We start from the raw sequence: 18084 nt of genomic DNA, 5'->3' as shown, positions 1-18084 counted from the left end.
GCCAATGGGCATTTGGAGGAGGGTTGACTTGACTTGAAGAGCGGGATGCTCAGAAGGTTGGGACCTTGCTGATCATCCTTCTTCCAATTCCTTCTGTTTCTTTGCAGCCAGAGACGCCTGCTCCTCACAGGAACTCCATTGCAGAACAGCCTCATGGAGCTGTGGTCCTTGATGCACTTTCTGATGCCCCATGTCTTCCAGTCTCATCGAGAGTTTAAAGAATGGTTCTCTAACCCCCTAACTGGCATGATTGAGGGCAGCCAAGAGTACAATGAAGGTCTGGTCAAACGCCTGCACAAGGTAGGGCCTGAAACAGTTTGGCAGGGTGTTGGGAGTGGCAAACTAAGGGCAATACCTGGAAGACCTTTAGGGAGAGGGAAGTCAGTGCTGGGCTGAATTTGCTCAGTTGTCAGGTGGCAGTGTTCTGGTGACTGACCCATTGCCAAATTGAGTGACCTCATCTTAGTCATCATTTTACTTGTCCCCGCCCCCCCAGTAGTGACACTTGTTTTTATTCTCTGAGTAGAATGGTACTGCTGAAAAAAAAAGAAAAAAAGAAAAAGAATGGTACTGCTGATTGGTCCTTGCTTAGATTTCTTCTTACCAGGCTTTCCTCAACTTTTGGGTTCTTTTTCTTTTTCTGTGAGTTTTTTTTTTTTTTTTCCTTCTCTCTCTCTCTTTTTTTCCCCTTTTGTTTTGTTTTCTCTGGCTCCTTTTGTCCAGCTTTTTTTTTTTTTTTTTTAATTTAAAGATTTTTTATTTTAGAGAAGGGGAGGGGGAGGAGCAGAGGTAGAGGGACAAGCGGACTCTGCAGTGAGTGCAGAGCATGATGTGGGGCTCCATCCCATGATGCTGAGATCATGACCCAAGCCAAAATCAAGAGTTGGATGCTCTACTGCTTTGTCCAGCTTCTAAGTAACATCTCTCAGCATTCTGGTGAGACAACTCTTTTGTCTCAGTTTCTATGTCTTAAGGCTTTAAAGACTCTCTGATTTGTATTTTTACTCTCCTAACCAATCTGTATTTAAATTTCTGACTTGGTATCTTTAATTCAGAGTTACCGAATTCGAGTCTTGAATACACTGTATTTAAGCCAAACATCTCAAGTTTTATAACCTACTGTTTATACTCCGTTTTGTTCACACTGTCACTTTGGTAAATCAGACTAGAAACCAGAATCTTTTTTAGCTATGTCCCTTTTCTTCATTATATTTCTATTTTTCGTTTCTTCCATGTCTATTTAAAGACTGTCCTATCAGATTTTACCTCTTCGGATTTCAGATTGGCCTTTTGTTTTCTCTGCTGTCTGTCGCTGCCACAATTTTTGTTCTTAGCTTCTTTCCTGGATTTACTTTCATAATATTATAAACTTACAGTTTCTTCTTGAAATGTAACTTAAGTCATCCCTTCTGCATAGTTACTCTGTTCTCAGTGTCTTTCTCTCTCTCTTTTTTTTAAGCATTTCTTAAGGAGTGGTATTATCATCTTTATATGGATCTCCTTCAACAGACCATAAAGTCCTGAGAGGAGAGCTTACATTTGATTCCTCTTTGTGTGATTGATTCCTGGCATACTTTATGGTTTTACGAGTATTTACAGAAGGGCTAAGCTAGGGTTCTGATGGTCATTAGGCCAAGACCCAGCTAGAGGGGCTAGGCTGGGGCTCAGTGCCCATCGTTCTCCTATTAGCCTCCTGCTTATTTGCTTTTAGGTTTTGCGGCCTTTTTTGCTGCGCCGGGTTAAGGTGGATGTTGAGAAGCAGATGCCTAAAAAATATGAGCATGTTATCCGCTGCCGGCTCTCCAAGCGTCAGCGCTGTCTCTATGATGACTTCATGGCACAGACCACGTAAGGGAGGACAGAGGGTGGGCCCTGGGGCCCTATATTGGAACAAATGTGATTGTCAGGATGCCCCATTTATTTTTCCTCTCTTCCAGAACTAAGGAGACACTAGCCACAGGCCATTTCATGAGTGTCATCAACATTTTGATGCAGCTGCGAAAAGTCTGCAATCATCCAAACCTGTTTGACCCTCGACCTGTTACCTCCCCCTTCATCACCCCAGGAATCTGCTTCAGCACCGCCTCTCTGGTGCTAAGGGCCACTGATGTCCACCCCCTCCAGGTAAGTCGTTCCCAAAGTTATTGGCCCTAGCCCAACCCTGTACCTTTTTCTTTAGGCTAGAGCCCAATTATTGCATCCTTCCCTTATAAATAGAGCACTATTCCCCTAGTTTCATCATTTTCTATCTGTGTGACTTAGGGCAAGCTAATTTTTAATTGATCTCTAACCCTAAGTTTGGTTGCCCTTGAAAGTAGGGATTATAAAGGCCTATTATCCGCAATATGTTTGTGAAAACTGTGTTAATGTTTTTGAAAGTGCCTGGCATGTTAGTGATACGTAAATACTATTTTGTTTGCCTGTTCCTTCCCTCTTTTTGGACACTCCCCCCCGCCCAAACTTTTGATTTTGTTGTGGTAAAATACACAAAGTTTACCATGTTAACCCTTTTTAAGTGTATATTTTAGTGGCATGAGTATATTCACGTTGTGCGACCACCACCACCATGCATCTCCAAAACTTTTTTCATCTTTCCAAATTGAAATGCCATGTACACAAAATAATAACTCCTCATTCTCCCCTTTCCCCCAGCCCTTGGCAGCCACCGCTACTTTTTCTAAGTTTGACTCTTCTGGGTACTCACATAAATAGGATCGTGTGTATTTGTCCTTTTGTGACTGTCTTATTAGCAGATTGTCTTCCAGGCTCATCCATGTTGTAGCATGTGCCAGAATTTCCTTGTTAAGTGGGTGATACCGTTTCATACATGTGTCTACATGGCTGTATACATCCATGCTTACACATATATATGTCCTGCATTTTGTTCATCTGTTTACCCATCAGTGGACACTTTGGGTTATTTTCATTTTCTGGCTATTATAAATAATGCTACAGTGAACAGGGTGTACAAATACCAGTTTGAGTCCCTGCTCTCAATTCTTTTGGGGACATAGAATTGCTAGATCATATAGTAGTTTGATTTTTAATTTTTCTTTTTTTTTTTAATTTAAAGATTTTATTTATTTATTTGACAGACAGAGATCACAAGTAGGCAGAGAGGCAGGCAGAAAGAGAGGGAGGAGGAAGCAGGCTCCCCGCTGAGCAGAGAGCCCGATGCGGGGCTCGATCCCAGGACCCTGGGATCATGACCCGAGCCGAAGGCAGAGACTTTAACCCACTGAGCCACCCAGGCGCCCCTGATTTTTAATTTTTTGAGGTAAACCGCTGTAGTATTTTCCATAGTGGCTGCTGCATTTCACATTGCCACCAGCGGTGCACAAGGGTTCTGATTTCTCCACATCATTGCCAGCACTTGGTGTTTTTTTGTTTTATTATAATAGCCGTCTTAACAGTTGTGAGGTGGCAGTACCTCATTGTGGTTTTGATTTGCATTTCCCTAATGCTTAGTGATGCAGAGCATCTTTTCCTGTGCTTTGTGTATTTCCTTCTTTGGAGAAATGTTTATTTGGCATATCTGCCTGATTTTTTTAATGGGGTGGCTTTGTTGTTGAGTTTTAGGAGGACTTTATATGTTCTGGATATTATCCTCTTATCAGATACATGATTTGCAAATGTTTTTGTCCCATTTTATGGCTTATCTTTTCATTTTGTTGGTAGTATCTTTTGATGCAGTTCTGTGATCAGTTTTTTTTCTTTTGTTGCCTGTGCTATTGGTGTCATATCCAGGAAATCATTGCCGTATTGGTCCATCTGACACCATGCTTTTGTGTTTCTTCTACCAGCGGATAGACATGGGTCGGTTCGATCTTATTGGCCTGGAGGGTCGTGTCTCTAGATATGAAGCTGACACATTTCTACCCCGGCACCGCCTCTCCCGCCGGGTACTGCTAGAGGTGGCCACTGCTCCTGATCCCCCACCCCGGCCCAAACCAGTCAAGATGAAGGTCAACAGGTACCAGGGCTGAGGGATAAAGGGATGGGTTCCTAGAAAAATTGGCTACAGCTGGCTGGGGGCAGAAATTGGGGTGGAAAGGAGACAGTTGGAGGCTAGGCTAAATGTTTGTATGGGATGGATGCAAAGTACTGGAGGAAGTTGGGGAGAGAGGAGGGTCCTGGGAGGCGCCCTTGTGTTTGTCACTGATCTGTTGCCCCCTTTTTCTGCTTGGTGCTTTTGATTATCTTGGATTTCTTTCCCTCTTTTTCCTTTGTGTCCTTTGCCTTTATCTCTTTTGCTTTTGTAATGTTTGTCTTATGTTTTTGCTTCATCTTCCTTATTCCTTTCTTTTCCTGTTCCTGTTCTCCTTCCCTCCCTACCCATCCTTTTGATTTTCTCCTTATAGGATGCTGCAGCCAGTGCCCAAGCAGGAAGGCCGTACAGTGGTGGTGGTGAACAGCCCACGGACCCCCATGGGCCCTGTCCCTGTCCGACCCCCTCCAGGCCCTGAGCTCTCCACCCAGCCCACCCCTGGCCCAGCCCCCCCAGTGCTGCCAGCACCGCTGATGGTGTCGGCCTCGCCTGTTGGGCCCCCGCTTATTCCGGCATCCCGGCCTCCTGGCCCTGTTCTGTTGCCCCCACTGCAGCCAAACAGTGGGCCTCTGCCCCAGGGTGAGTTACAAGGGGGCCAACCTGCTGGGGGGTTACCTCAGGCAGATTGTTCAGGTTGGGGAAGGAATAATGAATTAGTGTCGAGGGAGCTAAGTTGGAGACAGAATTGTGGTTGTTGGCTTGGGAGCGTGTGTGGAGATTGCTGGGAGCAGGCTAAGGCTCCAATCGGTATATCTGACAGATGTTTGCTTTTTGTCTGCAGTGTTGCCATCCCCCCTGGGGGTCCTTAGTGGGACCTCACGTCCTCCTACGCCAACCCTGTCCCTGAAACCAGCCCCACCTGCTCCTGTTCGCCTAAGCCCTGCCCCGCCTCCAGGCTCCTCCAGCCTGTTGAAGCCCCTGACAGTGCCACCAGGCTACACTTTCCCTTCCGCTGCTGCCACCACCACCTCTACCACCACGGCTACTGCTCCCACCACGGCAGCGCCAGCTTCTACTCCTGCACCGCAGCGCCTCATCTTGTCTCCTGATATGCAGGCTCGCCTGCCCTGTAAGTTCTCAGTGGTCTGTGAGTGAAGGCTTTGAGATGAGAAGAAGGTTTATATGCTACAGGGCTGGAGAAAAGCTCAGGAGTGTAAAAGTGTAAAATTCTAGGTAGCTAATGTATGTGAAGTATCTTGCTGTATGCTGGAAGTTCATAATCAAGTAAGAGCTGTCAAGGAGTTCTCAGGCTAGTGTGGGAGATGACCCAGAGATGAGTGAATAATGGTAAACCTAGCAGTGGAAAGTTTATTTGGGGTTAAAGGGCAGCATGGAGTTGGGGGTGGTGATTAGCTCAGTATGATGGCAGCCCATTAGAAGATATAAAGGAGATCGTTAGGCAAACAAGTGGGATTGAAAGTAGCAGCACATCGAAGGCTCAAAGGCTGAGCTTACTGGAATTTGGTAAATTGAGGGGGAGGGTTGGAGGAAGTAGAGACCTGTGCTTCGTGGGGCGAAATGGTGTTCGAGTCATCCCTGGGTATATTCGGCCCTTTCTTTGTTCCCAGCAGGTGAAGTGGTCAGCATCGGGCAATTGGCCTCACTGGCACAACGTCCAGTGGCTAGCGCAGGGGGGAGCAAGCCTCTCACCTTCCAGATCCAGGGCAACAAGCTGACTCTGACTGGTGCGCAGGTGCGCCAGCTTGCTGTGGGGCAGCCCCGCCCGCTGCAAAGTAGGTAAAACCCACCCCCTGTCCTGCCTTTTTTCTCCTCTTCTTTGTCTCTTTGTTTTTGTTGCTCTTTTCAGACGTCAGTCTTAATGTTTCTTTCCCTAGCTTTTGGTGGGTGGGGCCAAAGGGAACGTTTGGAGGGGGTCTTTTGAAAAAGATAGGGTTGACATCATTCTTGAGAAGTTATCCCCTCTCTGTTCTTTCCATTTCCTCTTGCCCTTGCCTCTGTCCTCCTCCGGCTGATAGCTGCTTCTCTTTCTCTCTCTCTTCCCTTAACCCAGGGAATGTGGTGCACCTGGTGTCAGCAGGGGGGCAGCACCACCTCATCAGCCAGCCTGCCCATGTGGCTCTCATCCAGGCCGTGGCCCCGACCCCTGGCCCCACCCCTGTCTCTGTGCTGCCTTCTTCGACCCCCAGCACCACCCTTGCCCCCACTGGCCTCAGCCTTCCGCTTGCTGCTAACCAGGGTGAGGCTCCTGGCCTTCCTACTTACTTAGCCCTTGCTGGCCTTGGTCCCTTCAGGCATGCCCTGGGTTACTGTCTGTCCAGCCTTCCCTCAGTGTTGTTTTCCCTTGCCAGTATCTCCAGTATCTGTCTGCTACCCTCTCGTGCCCCTGGACTATTTCCATCCTTTGGGTCTCTTGTTTCTTTTCTACCTTCCCCTCAATGTAGCTTCCTCTTGCAGTGCCACCAACCATGGTGAATAATACAGGCGTGGTGAAGATTGTAGTGAGACAGGCCCCTCGGGATGGACTGACTCCTGTTCCTCCATTGGCCCCAGCACCCCGGCCTCCGAGTTCTGGGCTTCCAGCTGTGTTGACTCCACGCCCCACATTAGCCCCTGGCCGGCTACCCACGCCTACTCTGGGTACTGCCCGGGCCCCCATTCCCACGTCCACTCTGGTGAGGCCCCTTCTCAAGCTGGTCCACAGTCCTTCGCCCGAAGTCAGTGGTGAGTCCAGGTGGCTAAGAGCAGATGTTTTTTCCAGGAATAGACATAGGGTGGTCCAGAGGATTTCTTAGTCGCATAGGTTTCTTGTTTATCAGCATACTGACTTGCTTTGTAGTGGGCCCCAGAACTAGGCTGCTGAGGTCTTGCCTTATTTTAGAATATACTTCTTAGAATCTCGGGAGGGAAAGGAAATGTTAAATTGTCAAAGTCCTTGAATCTTTAACGTCATGGGGTGGGACTGAAGGTTTTCTGGGAAAGGGATGAAGTTGGGGGGGGGGGGTAAGGGAAAGGGTGGGACAGGGTTAATAGAGCACGAAAAGAATTCTGAGGCTAACTCATCCTCTGTCTCCACAGCTTCAGCACCAGGAGCTGCTCCCTTGACCATCTCTTCTCCTCTCCCTGTGCAGTCCTCACTCCCTGGGCCAGCCTCTTCTCCAATGCCAATTCCCAACTCCTCCCCCCTTGCTAGTCCCGTGTCCTCTACAGTCTCCGTTCCAGTGTCATCTTCACTTCCCATCTCTGTCTCCACCACGCCTCCTGCCCCAGTGTCAGCTCCACTCACCATCCCTATCTCAGCCCCCCTGCCTGTTTCGGCTTCCGGCCCAGCTCTGTTGACCAATGTGACTCCAACACTGGCACCTGTTGTCTCAGCGGCTCCTGGACCTCCTTCTTTGGCACCAACTGGGGCTTCCCCATCAGCGTCAGCTTTGACTCTAGGTTTGGCCACAACTCCATCCCTGTCTTCATCTCAGGCACCTGGTCACCCTCTGTTGTTGGCTCCAGCCTCTTCACATGTTCCAGGCTTGAACTCAGCTGTGGCCCCAGCATGTTCACCTGTCCTGGTACCAGCTTCTGCTCTGGCCAATCCTTTTCCAGCAGCACCAAATCCAGCTCCAGCTCAGGCTTCCCTTCTGGCTCCAGCACCTTCTGCATCTCAGGCTCTAGCCACCTCTCTGGCTCCCATGGTGGCTCCACAGACAGCAATCCTGGCTCCTTCTCCAGCTCCTTCTCTGGCTCCTCTTCCAGTCCTGGCTCCATCACCAGGTCCTGCTCCCCTCCTGGCTCCATCGCAGACTCCGGTTCCAGTTCTGGCTTCATCATCTACTCCAGGAACCTCTTTAGCTTCAGCTTCTTCAATGGTGCCAGCCCCAGCTCCTGTGTTGGCTCCATCATCAACTCAGACCATGGTACCAGCCCCGGTTCCATCACCTCTTCCAAGTCCGGCTTCTACACAGACACTGGCCTTAGCCCCAGCTTTAGCATCCACTCTTGGTGGCTCGTCTCCATCTCAAACCCTGTCTTTGGGAACGGGGAACCCTCAGGGGCCTTTTTCAGCTCAGACATTGTCATTGACTCCAGCGTCATCCCTAGTACCAGCTCCAGCCCAGACATTATCTTTGGCGCCAGGACCACCACTGGGTCCATCGCAGACGCTGTCTCTGGCTCCAGCACCCCCTTTGACTCCAGCTTCTCCGATGGGCCCAGCCCCAGCTCACACGCTGACTTTGGCTCCAGTATCGTCATCTGCTTCACTCCTGACCCCAGCTTCAGTGCAAACATTGACCTTGAGCCCTGCCCCAGTTCCGGTGTCCACCTTGGGTCCAGCTGCAGCCCAGACTCTGGCGCTGGCCCCAATCTCAACACAGGCCCCAGCTTCCCAGACATCCTCCCTTGTGGTTTCGGCATCTGGCGCTGCTCCCTTGCCCGTCACCATGGTATCCCGGCTGCCTATTTCCAAGGATGAGCCTGAGACACTGACATTGCGCCCTGGTCCCCCCAGCCCTCCCTCCACTGCTACCTCGTTCAGTGGTCCCCGGCCTCGACGCCAGCCCCCACCACCACCTCGTTCCCCTTTCTATCTGGTAAGTTTTACTCCCTCAGAGAGAGGGAACATGAACTTGGGGTTTCTTTGGAGTTCTGGTAGAGTGAATGGAACAGAACGATGTTATTTTTTATCCTTGTAGATTACACAGCCTAGTTTTGTGGACCTGATACTTGGAGTGTGCAGTTGGCCAAGTCCCTTCTCTTTCCTGGCCCTTTCCTTTTTTCTGTGTAATGGGAATAATAATCTATATTCCGCTTTTCTCAGAGGAGTAATTGAGGACCTAATGTGCCTTTTAAAACTATGAAGAATTACTGATACATTCAAGGCTGCCTTGTTAACTGTTGGTCTTTTTGGTACTTGCTTATTTTTGAGTCAGTGTTAGCATCTGATTGCCTCATTTTACAGATGGAAAAACTAGCCCACTAAGTGATGTTATAAAGGTGGCACAACTTGTGAGAACTCAGATGTGTTGACTCCATTGCTTTCTCCTCTTCCATGCAAGAGGCATTCCTCAGAGATAGGAAAACTGTTTTCAGTTGCTAAAACCATCGCAGTTGTCAAGTATTTGAGCTTCTGGGGGAAAGGGGTAGCACCATGGAGTACAGTTCCTAAAGATTACAAGCCTCTGACTGATGGTTATCTCTTGTTGGTTTGTTTTTGTTTTTGTTTTTTTTACCTCCACGGTGTAAAAGGAGCTATGTTTCTTGTCCTTCCATGAATTTTGTGGTAACCATTTTTTTTTGTTATGTGTATGGTTCCATATATGTTTGGTTAAGTTAAACTTACGGCTCAAATTAGAATAAATAATCCAAGAGCTAATAGGAAGAAAGATCTAGTGAATTGTTCCAGGTCCTCTTTGTCTTTCTGTCCCTTTAAAATAAAGGGAGCTACTGCTTATTCAGAGCTGCCTCTTAGTTTTTTCCTTAGCCCCAGGCCCCCACTGCATCAGTGCCGTTGACTCCGCCTTTTGGTCTTTTTCTAATGCTGCCAGGTTGGTCTGGCTTGCTGCAAGGAGAGAGAAGAGAGCTAGATCCTAGCCCAAGAGTGGCAGCTGCATGGTCTCTGCTAAATTTTGGTTGCTCTGCAAGTATGTGGAAGCTTCTTTTTTTTTTTTTTTTTTTTTTAAGATTTTATTTGTTTATTTGACAGGGAGACACAGCAAGAGAGGGAACACAAGCAAGGGGAGTGGGAGACGAAGAAGCAGGCCTCCCACCAAGCAGGTCCTACCAGGACCCTGGGATCATGACCTGAGCTGAAGGCAGACGCTTAATGACCCCCGTAGAAGCTTCTCAGCACTTCTTTTTTTTTTAGCACTTTTTTTGTTTAAGCAGTTTGTCATAAATATCACATACTGCACAGTTTACCCATGTAAAGAGTATAATTCAGTGGTTTTTAGTATATTCACATAGGTTGCAGCCATCACTGCTGTCGACTTGAAAACATTTTCATGGTCCTGAAAAGAAACCCCACACCCTTAGCCATCATCTTCCAACCCTTCCATCTCTCCTAACTTTAGACAAGCACTAATTTTTCTGTTTCTTTAGATTTTGCCATGGAGTCTTGGCATATGGTCTTTTGTGACTGGCTTTGTTCATTTAGCGTAATGTCTTTGAGGTTCATCCACGTTGTAGCATATGTTGGCATTTTGGGTTTTTTATTGTTGAATAACATTCCATTGTGTAGCAGTACATTTTATATATCTATTCAGCAGTAGATGGACACATTTGGAATATTTCTACTTTTTGGATCTTATGAATAATGCTGCCCTGAACATTCACTTGTAAGATTTTTTGTCTTCATATGTTTCCAGTTAAATTGGATGTATGCCTAGGAGCAGAATTACTGAGTCGGATAGTAACTATGTTTAATTGAGGAGTTACCAAACTGTTTTCCAAAGTGGTGATAACCATTGATACCACTTTACATTCCCACAGGCAGCACAGAGGGGTTCCAGGTTCTCCACATCTTTGCCAACACTTGCTGTTACGTCTTTATGATTATAGCTATGCTAGTGGGTGTGAAGTGGTATCTTGTGGTTTTGATTTGTTTTCCTAATGGCCAGTCATGTTGAGCATCTTTTTGGTTGTTTGCCATTTGTGTATCTTCTTTGAAGAGATGTTAGGTACTCAGATCCTTTGTGTTTTTAATTTTTTTAAATTTATTTTTATTACTATTTTTTCTAAGTAAATTCTATGCCCAATGTGGGGCTTGAATTCGCAACTCTGAGATCAAGATCAAAACCATGCTCTAGGGACACCTGGGTGGCTCAGTTAAGCCACTGCCTTCCGCTCAGGAAGGGTCCTGGGATCAAGTCCTGCATCGGGCTTCTTGCTCCCCAGGGAGCCTGCTTCTCTCTCTGCCTCTGCCTGTTGGCGTGTGTGTGCGCGCGCGCGTGCTCTCTCTCTCTCTCTCTCTCTCTCTCTCTCAGAAATAAATAAATAAAATCTTTTCAAAACTCTGCTCTACCAACTGAGCCAGCCAGGCAGGCATGCCTGCCCTTTTTAATTGGGTTATTTTACTGATTTGAAAGATACATTATGGATACGAATACCTTTTCAGATACATGATTTGCAGATATTTTCTCCTTTGCTACTACTTTTGAGAGCTGACCTGCTCTACTAGGTTGCTTTCCTTTTTCACTTTGATCCCCAGGAGCCTCAAGTTTAAGGGAGCAGACAGGAAGGGAGATTTGGGACATTGTTTTTTTTTCAGGATCATCTCCTAGGGTTCATCTGCTTCATTTGTTCATTCTCATAGCGGCTGTTTATTGAGAGCCTGCTTGGTGCCAGATAACTGAACTAGATAGTGGGTAATTATAGTGAGCACGGTAAGATACAGTTTGTGTTATGGTTGCAGTTTTGTGGATAGAAGACATTAGTCAAAGACTCATACAGATGTAAAACTACCAATGTGGTGAGTGCTGCAAAAAAAGAGGTAGTTTTTTAGCCTGTGAAACTTGAAGTGCTAGTGATGGGAAAGGACTAGGTCAAAGTCCTACAGATTTCCTGTCTGCCAGGGCCCTCCCCTTTTCTCTCTTAGGGTGATGAAACCCGGACGTCTGATTAGCTTTTCCCAATTCTACCCCATTCTAGTATGGCCCTTGGGAGAAACCTCCCATGGATTTGATTAGCCACTCTGTCCTGGTCAGTGATTGGAGGAAGGCTTTCGATAATTGTTTCGGATCCACTTCTAAAAGCCAAATTAACTTGAATGTTGTGGAGTTTAAGTGTTATTTAAGAAAATTCCCAGAAATCATCCATTTTATAAGCTTATTAAATATACAGATCTTAGTTTTGAATATTCAGGCATTCTGTTTTGGTAGCATATAAAGGAATATCGGGGTTTTTTTGCAGAGAAGTTATTTCATATAACATTATGAAAAGAGTAACTCTCATTATTGACAGCTTGGAAAAAACCACTAAAAGCATAATGTAGTTTTGAATCCTGTTGTTTCCATAGGTTATGTTTAATTCTGGGATGAATGGTCAGGTTTTCTATGAGGACACTGATCACTTTTTCTGTGTGTGTGTGTGTGTGTGTGTGTGTGTGTGTGTTTCGTTTTGTTTTTTTTTTTTTCCTCTCATCCCCAGGACTCTCTGGAGGAAAAGCGGAAGCGGCAGCGGTCTGAACGCCTGGAACGGATTTTCCAACTTAGTGAGGCTCATGGGGCCCTGGCACCTGTGTATGGGACTGAAGTCCTGGATTTCTGTACCCTGCCCCAACCTGTTGCCAGCCCCATCGGCCCTCGTTCTCCTGGCCCCAGCCACCCCACCTTTTGGACTTATACCGAGGCTGCCCGCCAGGCTGTACTGTTTCCCCAGCAACGACTAGACCAGCTGTCAGAAATCATTGAGAGGTTGGCAGGGCTAAGTGCTAATGGGAACCGGGTCTTGGGGCCTCTGAGTGGATATAGTGGTTAGGGCTGGTGAAGGTGCACTTTTGGGGCCTTTCAGAGTTCCATCTTTTATACTGCTTGCCTTCTTCCTTCACAGGTTCATCTTTGTCATGCCTCCTGTGGAGGCACCTCCCCCTTCCCTGCATGCCTGCCACCCACCTCCTTGGCTGGCCCCACGTCAGGCAGCCTTCCAAGAGCAGTTGGCCTGTGAGCTCTGGCCGCGGGCTCGTCCTTTGCACCGTATTGTGTGTAACATGCGCACCCAGTTCCCTGACTTGAGGCTCATCCAGTATGACTGTGGTAAGTTCATTGGTCAGCAAGGATCCCTGGACCTTTTTCCCCCCTCTGTTAGTAGCAAGACTATATCAAAGGGATGCTGTAGCTTGATTTTTGTGAATTTCATTAAACATCAGCCAGTTTTTCAGGCTATGCTTATAGGCAGGATGGAGAAATGTAGACCTTATGATAGATTCTTGGCATTCATGGATTTGACTTTGATGAAAGTTGAAAATGTGTGTTAACTCATGCATTTGGTAATTATTTTGTGAGTATCTGTTGTATTTTATACTTGGGATATGGTGGCAAATAAGATAGCACAGCAGAGAATTTTCAGGTTCATGGGGAAAGGTGCAAGGTGGTACAAGACTGCACAGTAAATAGTAAGTTGTGTTTTAGGAAAACACAAGGATCTTCCTGTCTTTGGTTAGAATATTTTTGGTTAGAATGCATTTGGCTGCAAGTAATGGAAAACTGAATAGTGGCTTGAACTACAAGAGCATTTATTGTTTCCTTAATGAGAAATTCTGAGAATAGTGGTATATGACTGGTTCAGCTTACTGATGTTTTCATGGACCCAGGACCTTCTGGTCTTTCTCCCATCCTTAGCTTTTATCTTCTTATTCTCATGTTTATTTTTTGATGGTTCTACCATGGCTTCCACAACTCCAGGGAGCACAGCAGTGCTCTGAGCAGGAAACAGGGCTTGAGATAAAATATTCTCAGTAAGTTTCTCGTTTTGGGGGGTGGGAAGAAAGTTCTCCTCATTGATGATGCTTCATAGCTCACTGCTTTAATTTGGGCCATATGCCCATCCCTAGAATAATCTCTGACAAAGGGAAATGGCAAAGAGGAACTATGACTTTTTTATTTTTAATTTTATTATTGTTTTTTAAAGATTTTATTTATTTATTTGACAGAGAGAGATCACAAGTAGGCAGAGAGGCAAGCAGAGAGGGCGGGGGGAAGCAGGCTCCCCGCTGAACAAGGAGCTAGATGTGGGGCTCGATCCCAGGATCCTGGGATCATGACCTGAGCCAAAGGCAGAGGCTTAACCAACTGAGCCACCCAGGTGCCCCAACTATGGCTTTTTTAGACCAGTCATGATTTATCTTTTGGGGTTGGATTGGGGCTTATCATCCCTGGATCAAGGGATCTCTGCCAGGGTGTCTACAGTGTAAATCACATTCTATTATACAAGAGTATCTATTGGACAGTAGTGAATTGTTTCTGCCACAACCCAGCAGAGATGTTTCTTCAGTAACATGTTTGGAGATTTTGTAAATGGCCTTAGAATGTAAGACAGCAAAATTTTTATTAATGTATGTTCAATAAATATTTTAGTAAAAAAACAATTTTGTAACATTTGAAACCATTTAGAGTAAGTAGACAAATTGAAAGTCTTTGTTAAAAGCATTTAAACTGATTCATCAGAAACATTATAGAAGGTATTTCTGTGTTTGATGGGAGATTGAACTAGATAACCTCATAAGATCCTCTCTCCGTGGTTATGATCTTAGGGATCTTCAATCCTTGTATGTAAGTCATAACATCCAGTGGATGTTGATGTCTGTCCTGTGAATCTGTTGTGTGTTTTAGCTGGCATAACTCAGAGTAGCTCCTTAAGGATTTCCTTCCTGCTCATATACCATAGAGGGTTTCCTTTTTTCCCCTGAGGGTCTATATGTTATCCTACCCCCGGTTAGACATAGAAGGTAGATCCTAGACAGGAGCAGACTGAAGAGGGGATCCCATAAAAGAAGAAAATAAAGTTAAATATATTTTTAAAAAATATTTCATTAGGGATTCCTGGGTGGCTCAGTCAGTTAAGCCACTGCCTTCAGCTCAGGTCATGATCCCAGGGTCCTGGGATCGAGTCCCACATTGGGCTTCTTGCTCAGTGGGGAGCCCGCTTCTCTCTCTGCCTCTGCCTGCCACTTTGCCTGCTTGTGCTCCCTCTCTCTGACAAATAAATAAATAAAATCTTTTAAAAAAATTAATTAACTTATTTTAGAGAGCTTGTGTATGGGAATGGGATGGGGAGGGAGAGGAAGAGAGAATCTGAAGCGGACTCTGCGCTGAGCGTAGAGCCCAACACAGGGCTCAGTCTCACAACCCTGAGATCATGACCTGAGCCAAAACCAAGAGTCAGACACTGAGCCACCCAGGTGCTCCTAAAGTTAATTTTTTTTTTTTAAGATATTTTTATTTACTTGACAGAGATCACAAGTAGACAGAGGCAGGCAGAGAGAGAGGAGGAAGCAGGCTCCCTGCTGAGCAGAGAGCTCGATGTGGGGCTCGATCCCAGGACCCTGAGATCATGACCTGAGCCAAAGGCAGAGGCTTTAACCCACTGAGCCACCCAGGCACCCCTAAAGTTAAATATTTTTTTATCTCTTAGGCTAATTGAAACCCTCAGCTAAAGCTTTTATTATTTTTCAACTAGAGTCTTTCAGTGCTAAGTGTTCTCCCTATTCCAGCTTATAACAAGTTCCCCATACCCTTCATTTTTCGTCAGGAAAGTTGCAAACATTGGCAGTGCTGTTGCGACAGCTCAAGGCGGAAGGCCACCGGGTACTCATATTCACCCAGATGACCCGGATGCTGGATGTATTAGAACAGTTTCTCACCTACCATGGCCACCTCTACTTGCGTCTGGATGGGTCTACTAGAGTTGAACAGAGACAGGTAACCTGGACATCTGCAGCCCTTTGAGGCTCACCTCAGCTACTGTCTCCATTTTCTAGACCTCAGAGTCCAGAAGGGGCCCCACTAAGCCTTGGGTCTGTGTGGGTGGCTGTGTCTCCTGATACAGTCTTTTTTCTTTCTCTCTAGGCTTTGATGGAACGATTCAATGCAGACAAACGCATATTCTGCTTCATCCTTTCAACTCGGAGTGGGGGTGTGGGTGTGAACCTGACAGGAGCAGACACTGTTGTTTTTTATGACAGCGACTGGAATCCCACCATGGATGCTCAGGCCCAGGATCGCTGTCACCGAATTGGCCAGACCCGAGATGTCCACATCTACAGGTATTGCCTACTCTCTCCTCATTTTGCATCCTCTTTACTGGGAGGGTTTTATTAATCTATTTGGCTGTTTACACATGGCCTTCATCACTCCCTAGACTTATCAGTGAACGGACAGTGGAGGAGAACATCCTAAAAAAGGCAAATCAGAAGAGAATGTTGGGAGACATGGCCATTGAGGGAGGCAACTTCACCACAGCCTATTTTAAACAGGTACTAAGATCTTCCAGTCTACGCAGGAGACAACTGCTGTGCCCGTAGGGGTTGCTCCTGCTCATTAAAGTCGATTCTGGGGCACCTGGGTGGCTCAGTCTGTTAAGCGTCCACTCTTGGTTTCAGCTCAGGCTGTGATCTCATGGGATTGAGCTGTGCACTGGGCTCCGCACTCAGCAGGGAGTCTGCTTAAAAGATTCTCTCCTTGTGCCCCTCCCCTCAAGTGCCTGTGCGCTCTCTCTTTTTCTTTTTCTCTGAGATGAATAAGTAAATCTTTAACAAAAATAAGTAAATAAGATGCTTTGGTCTCCACAGATCTGCCTCTTCAACTAGTGGCATTCCTGATTATTTCTAAGAGCTTTTATTTCATAGTAGACTTGGGCCCAGCATTCCATTGGCTCTGACACTTCCCTCTCTCCTCTCCAAAGCAGACCATCCGAGAGCTGTTTGATATGCCCCTGGAAGAGCCATCTGGCTCATCTGTACCCTCTGCCCCTGAAGAGGATGAAGAGACTGTAGCCAGCAAGCAGACCCATATCCTGGAGCAGGTGAGAAAAGAGCAGGCACTCTCTAGAGTAGAGCTAATAGTTACGGTGTGGGATGTCTGGGGCGAAAGAACATTTCTGCTGCTTCCTGAATGACTGTTGACCTTTAGGAGTTGTGAGTAGATTGCTTATTGGCTCATAAGATCTCATAGAAGAAAGGATTTGGAATCCTCAGTTACTTGTTTGAATTCTAATAGTACCTCTTACTAGCTGTGTTTGTTAAGCCAAGTCTGCTTCATCTTCTGAGCCTGGAATCTTGCTTTTCACCTTTCTGAACTGCTAATGGGAAGGAAGTAACTGAGGGTGAAATGGAATAGTGGAAGTAAGAAGTGCTTTGTGTGTGGTGTGACCTCTTGTTTTCCAAATACTGATTGATACATAATAGAATCACTTGGGGAACCTTTTGGTTTTTTATTTTAATTTGTTTTAAGTAGGCTGCATGGCCAACGTGGGGCTCAGTGAACTCACGACCTTGAGATTAAGAGCCAGCTTAAGATTAAGCTGGCTCTACTGACTGAGCCAGCCGGGTGACCCTAAAGAGCTTTTTAAAGGATTGATTCCTGGGACCCCATCTGAGAATCTACTAAGTTGTGATTTGTGGGGGGCAAAGGCTGGGCATTTGTATTTTTTCAGAGGTAGATGTCAGGAACTACAAGGTACAGTGCGGAGGTGCTTTTCCCTGCACACAACGTAGGTTGCGTCCCTCGGTGACTTCAGTGTGCGCTTTCTGGCTATTCATCACGGGAAACACGGGAAAAAACCAGAGGTGGTTAGTCTGTTGTCAAGAGGTATCTCAGTGCAAAAAAGAGTTAGGGATTTTTTGTAATTACAGCTTTCTGGGACTGCTCTCTTAAGGAGACAGAAGGCGGACTTGAATGGAAAATGAAGCGGAGCTAGAGGTTTTTAAAACAGATGCTTTCTTACTAGTGGGCTTCCAAGTGAGATCTAGTTTATCCTATGTGGAATACTGCATTGCTTTGATAACTTCGAGGGCTCAGAAGAGAGTTGAGTTCACTTATATACCTGGTTTGGTATAAATGTGGCCTCAGATTTTTGTCACAGGATGTAGAATTCTTTAATTCTCCTGGTTTTTCTTCCTCACACATTTGCAGGCACTGTGTCGGGCAGAGGATGAAGAAGATATCCGTGCAGCCACCCAGGCCAAGGCTGAACAGGTGGCTGAGCTTGCAGAATTCAATGAGAATGATGGGTTTCCTGCTGGTGAGGGGGAGGAGGCCAGCCGGCCTGGGGCTGAGGATGAAGAGATGTCCCGAGCTGAGCAAGAAATCGCTGCCCTTGTAGAACAGGTCAGTGTTGGACCCACTAGTTCTCAACCTCACCCTTCACAGCTTCTTCCTCTGGGCCTTGTGATCCTCCTCCTGTCTTCTCTGGTGAAAATAAGGATATTGGGCCCTGGTTATCAAGTCCCTATGTTGTTGATTACCACTGTTCCTTCCCACAGCTGACCCCCATTGAGCGCTACGCCATGAAATTCCTGGAAGCTTCACTGGAGGAGGTGAGCCGAGAGGAGCTCAAGCAAGCAGAAGTGAGTATTTCTAGGAGGTGGGGAT

The 18084-nt window shown here is 46.4% G+C and overlaps 1 protein-coding gene across 2 annotated transcripts in view; it reads left to right on the top strand.

Annotated features, from left to right (window-relative positions):
• The window catches only part of SRCAP (Snf2 related CREBBP activator protein), a 32463-nt gene that overhangs the window by 11205 nt on the left and 3174 nt on the right, over nt 1-18084 (top strand). For both annotated transcript variants that reach the window (XM_080830788.1, XM_080830789.1), the window contains exons 16-32: nt 108-300; nt 1712-1848; nt 1938-2124; nt 3804-3973; nt 4362-4627; nt 4830-5117; nt 5617-5781; nt 6464-6730; nt 7085-8592; nt 12146-12411; nt 12548-12750; nt 15245-15414; nt 15562-15758; nt 15854-15968; nt 16397-16516; nt 17626-17820; nt 17976-18059. In XM_080830788.1, the coding sequence (XP_080686914.1) occupies nt 108-300; nt 1712-1848; nt 1938-2124; nt 3804-3973; nt 4362-4627; nt 4830-5117; nt 5617-5781; nt 6464-6730; nt 7085-8592; nt 12146-12411; nt 12548-12750; nt 15245-15414; nt 15562-15758; nt 15854-15968; nt 16397-16516; nt 17626-17820; nt 17976-18059 (4531 nt within the window). The remainder of the gene's footprint in view (nt 1-107; nt 301-1711; nt 1849-1937; nt 2125-3803; nt 3974-4361; nt 4628-4829; nt 5118-5616; nt 5782-6463; nt 6731-7084; nt 8593-12145; nt 12412-12547; nt 12751-15244; nt 15415-15561; nt 15759-15853; nt 15969-16396; nt 16517-17625; nt 17821-17975; nt 18060-18084) is intronic.

This window comes from Martes martes (assembly GCF_963455335.1).
Source record: "Martes martes genome assembly, chromosome: 18".
NCBI classification, from domain to species: domain Eukaryota; kingdom Metazoa; phylum Chordata; class Mammalia; order Carnivora; family Mustelidae; genus Martes; species Martes martes.
Note: the sequence above shows the minus strand (reverse complement) of the source record. Positions and strands in the feature narration are given on the sequence as shown.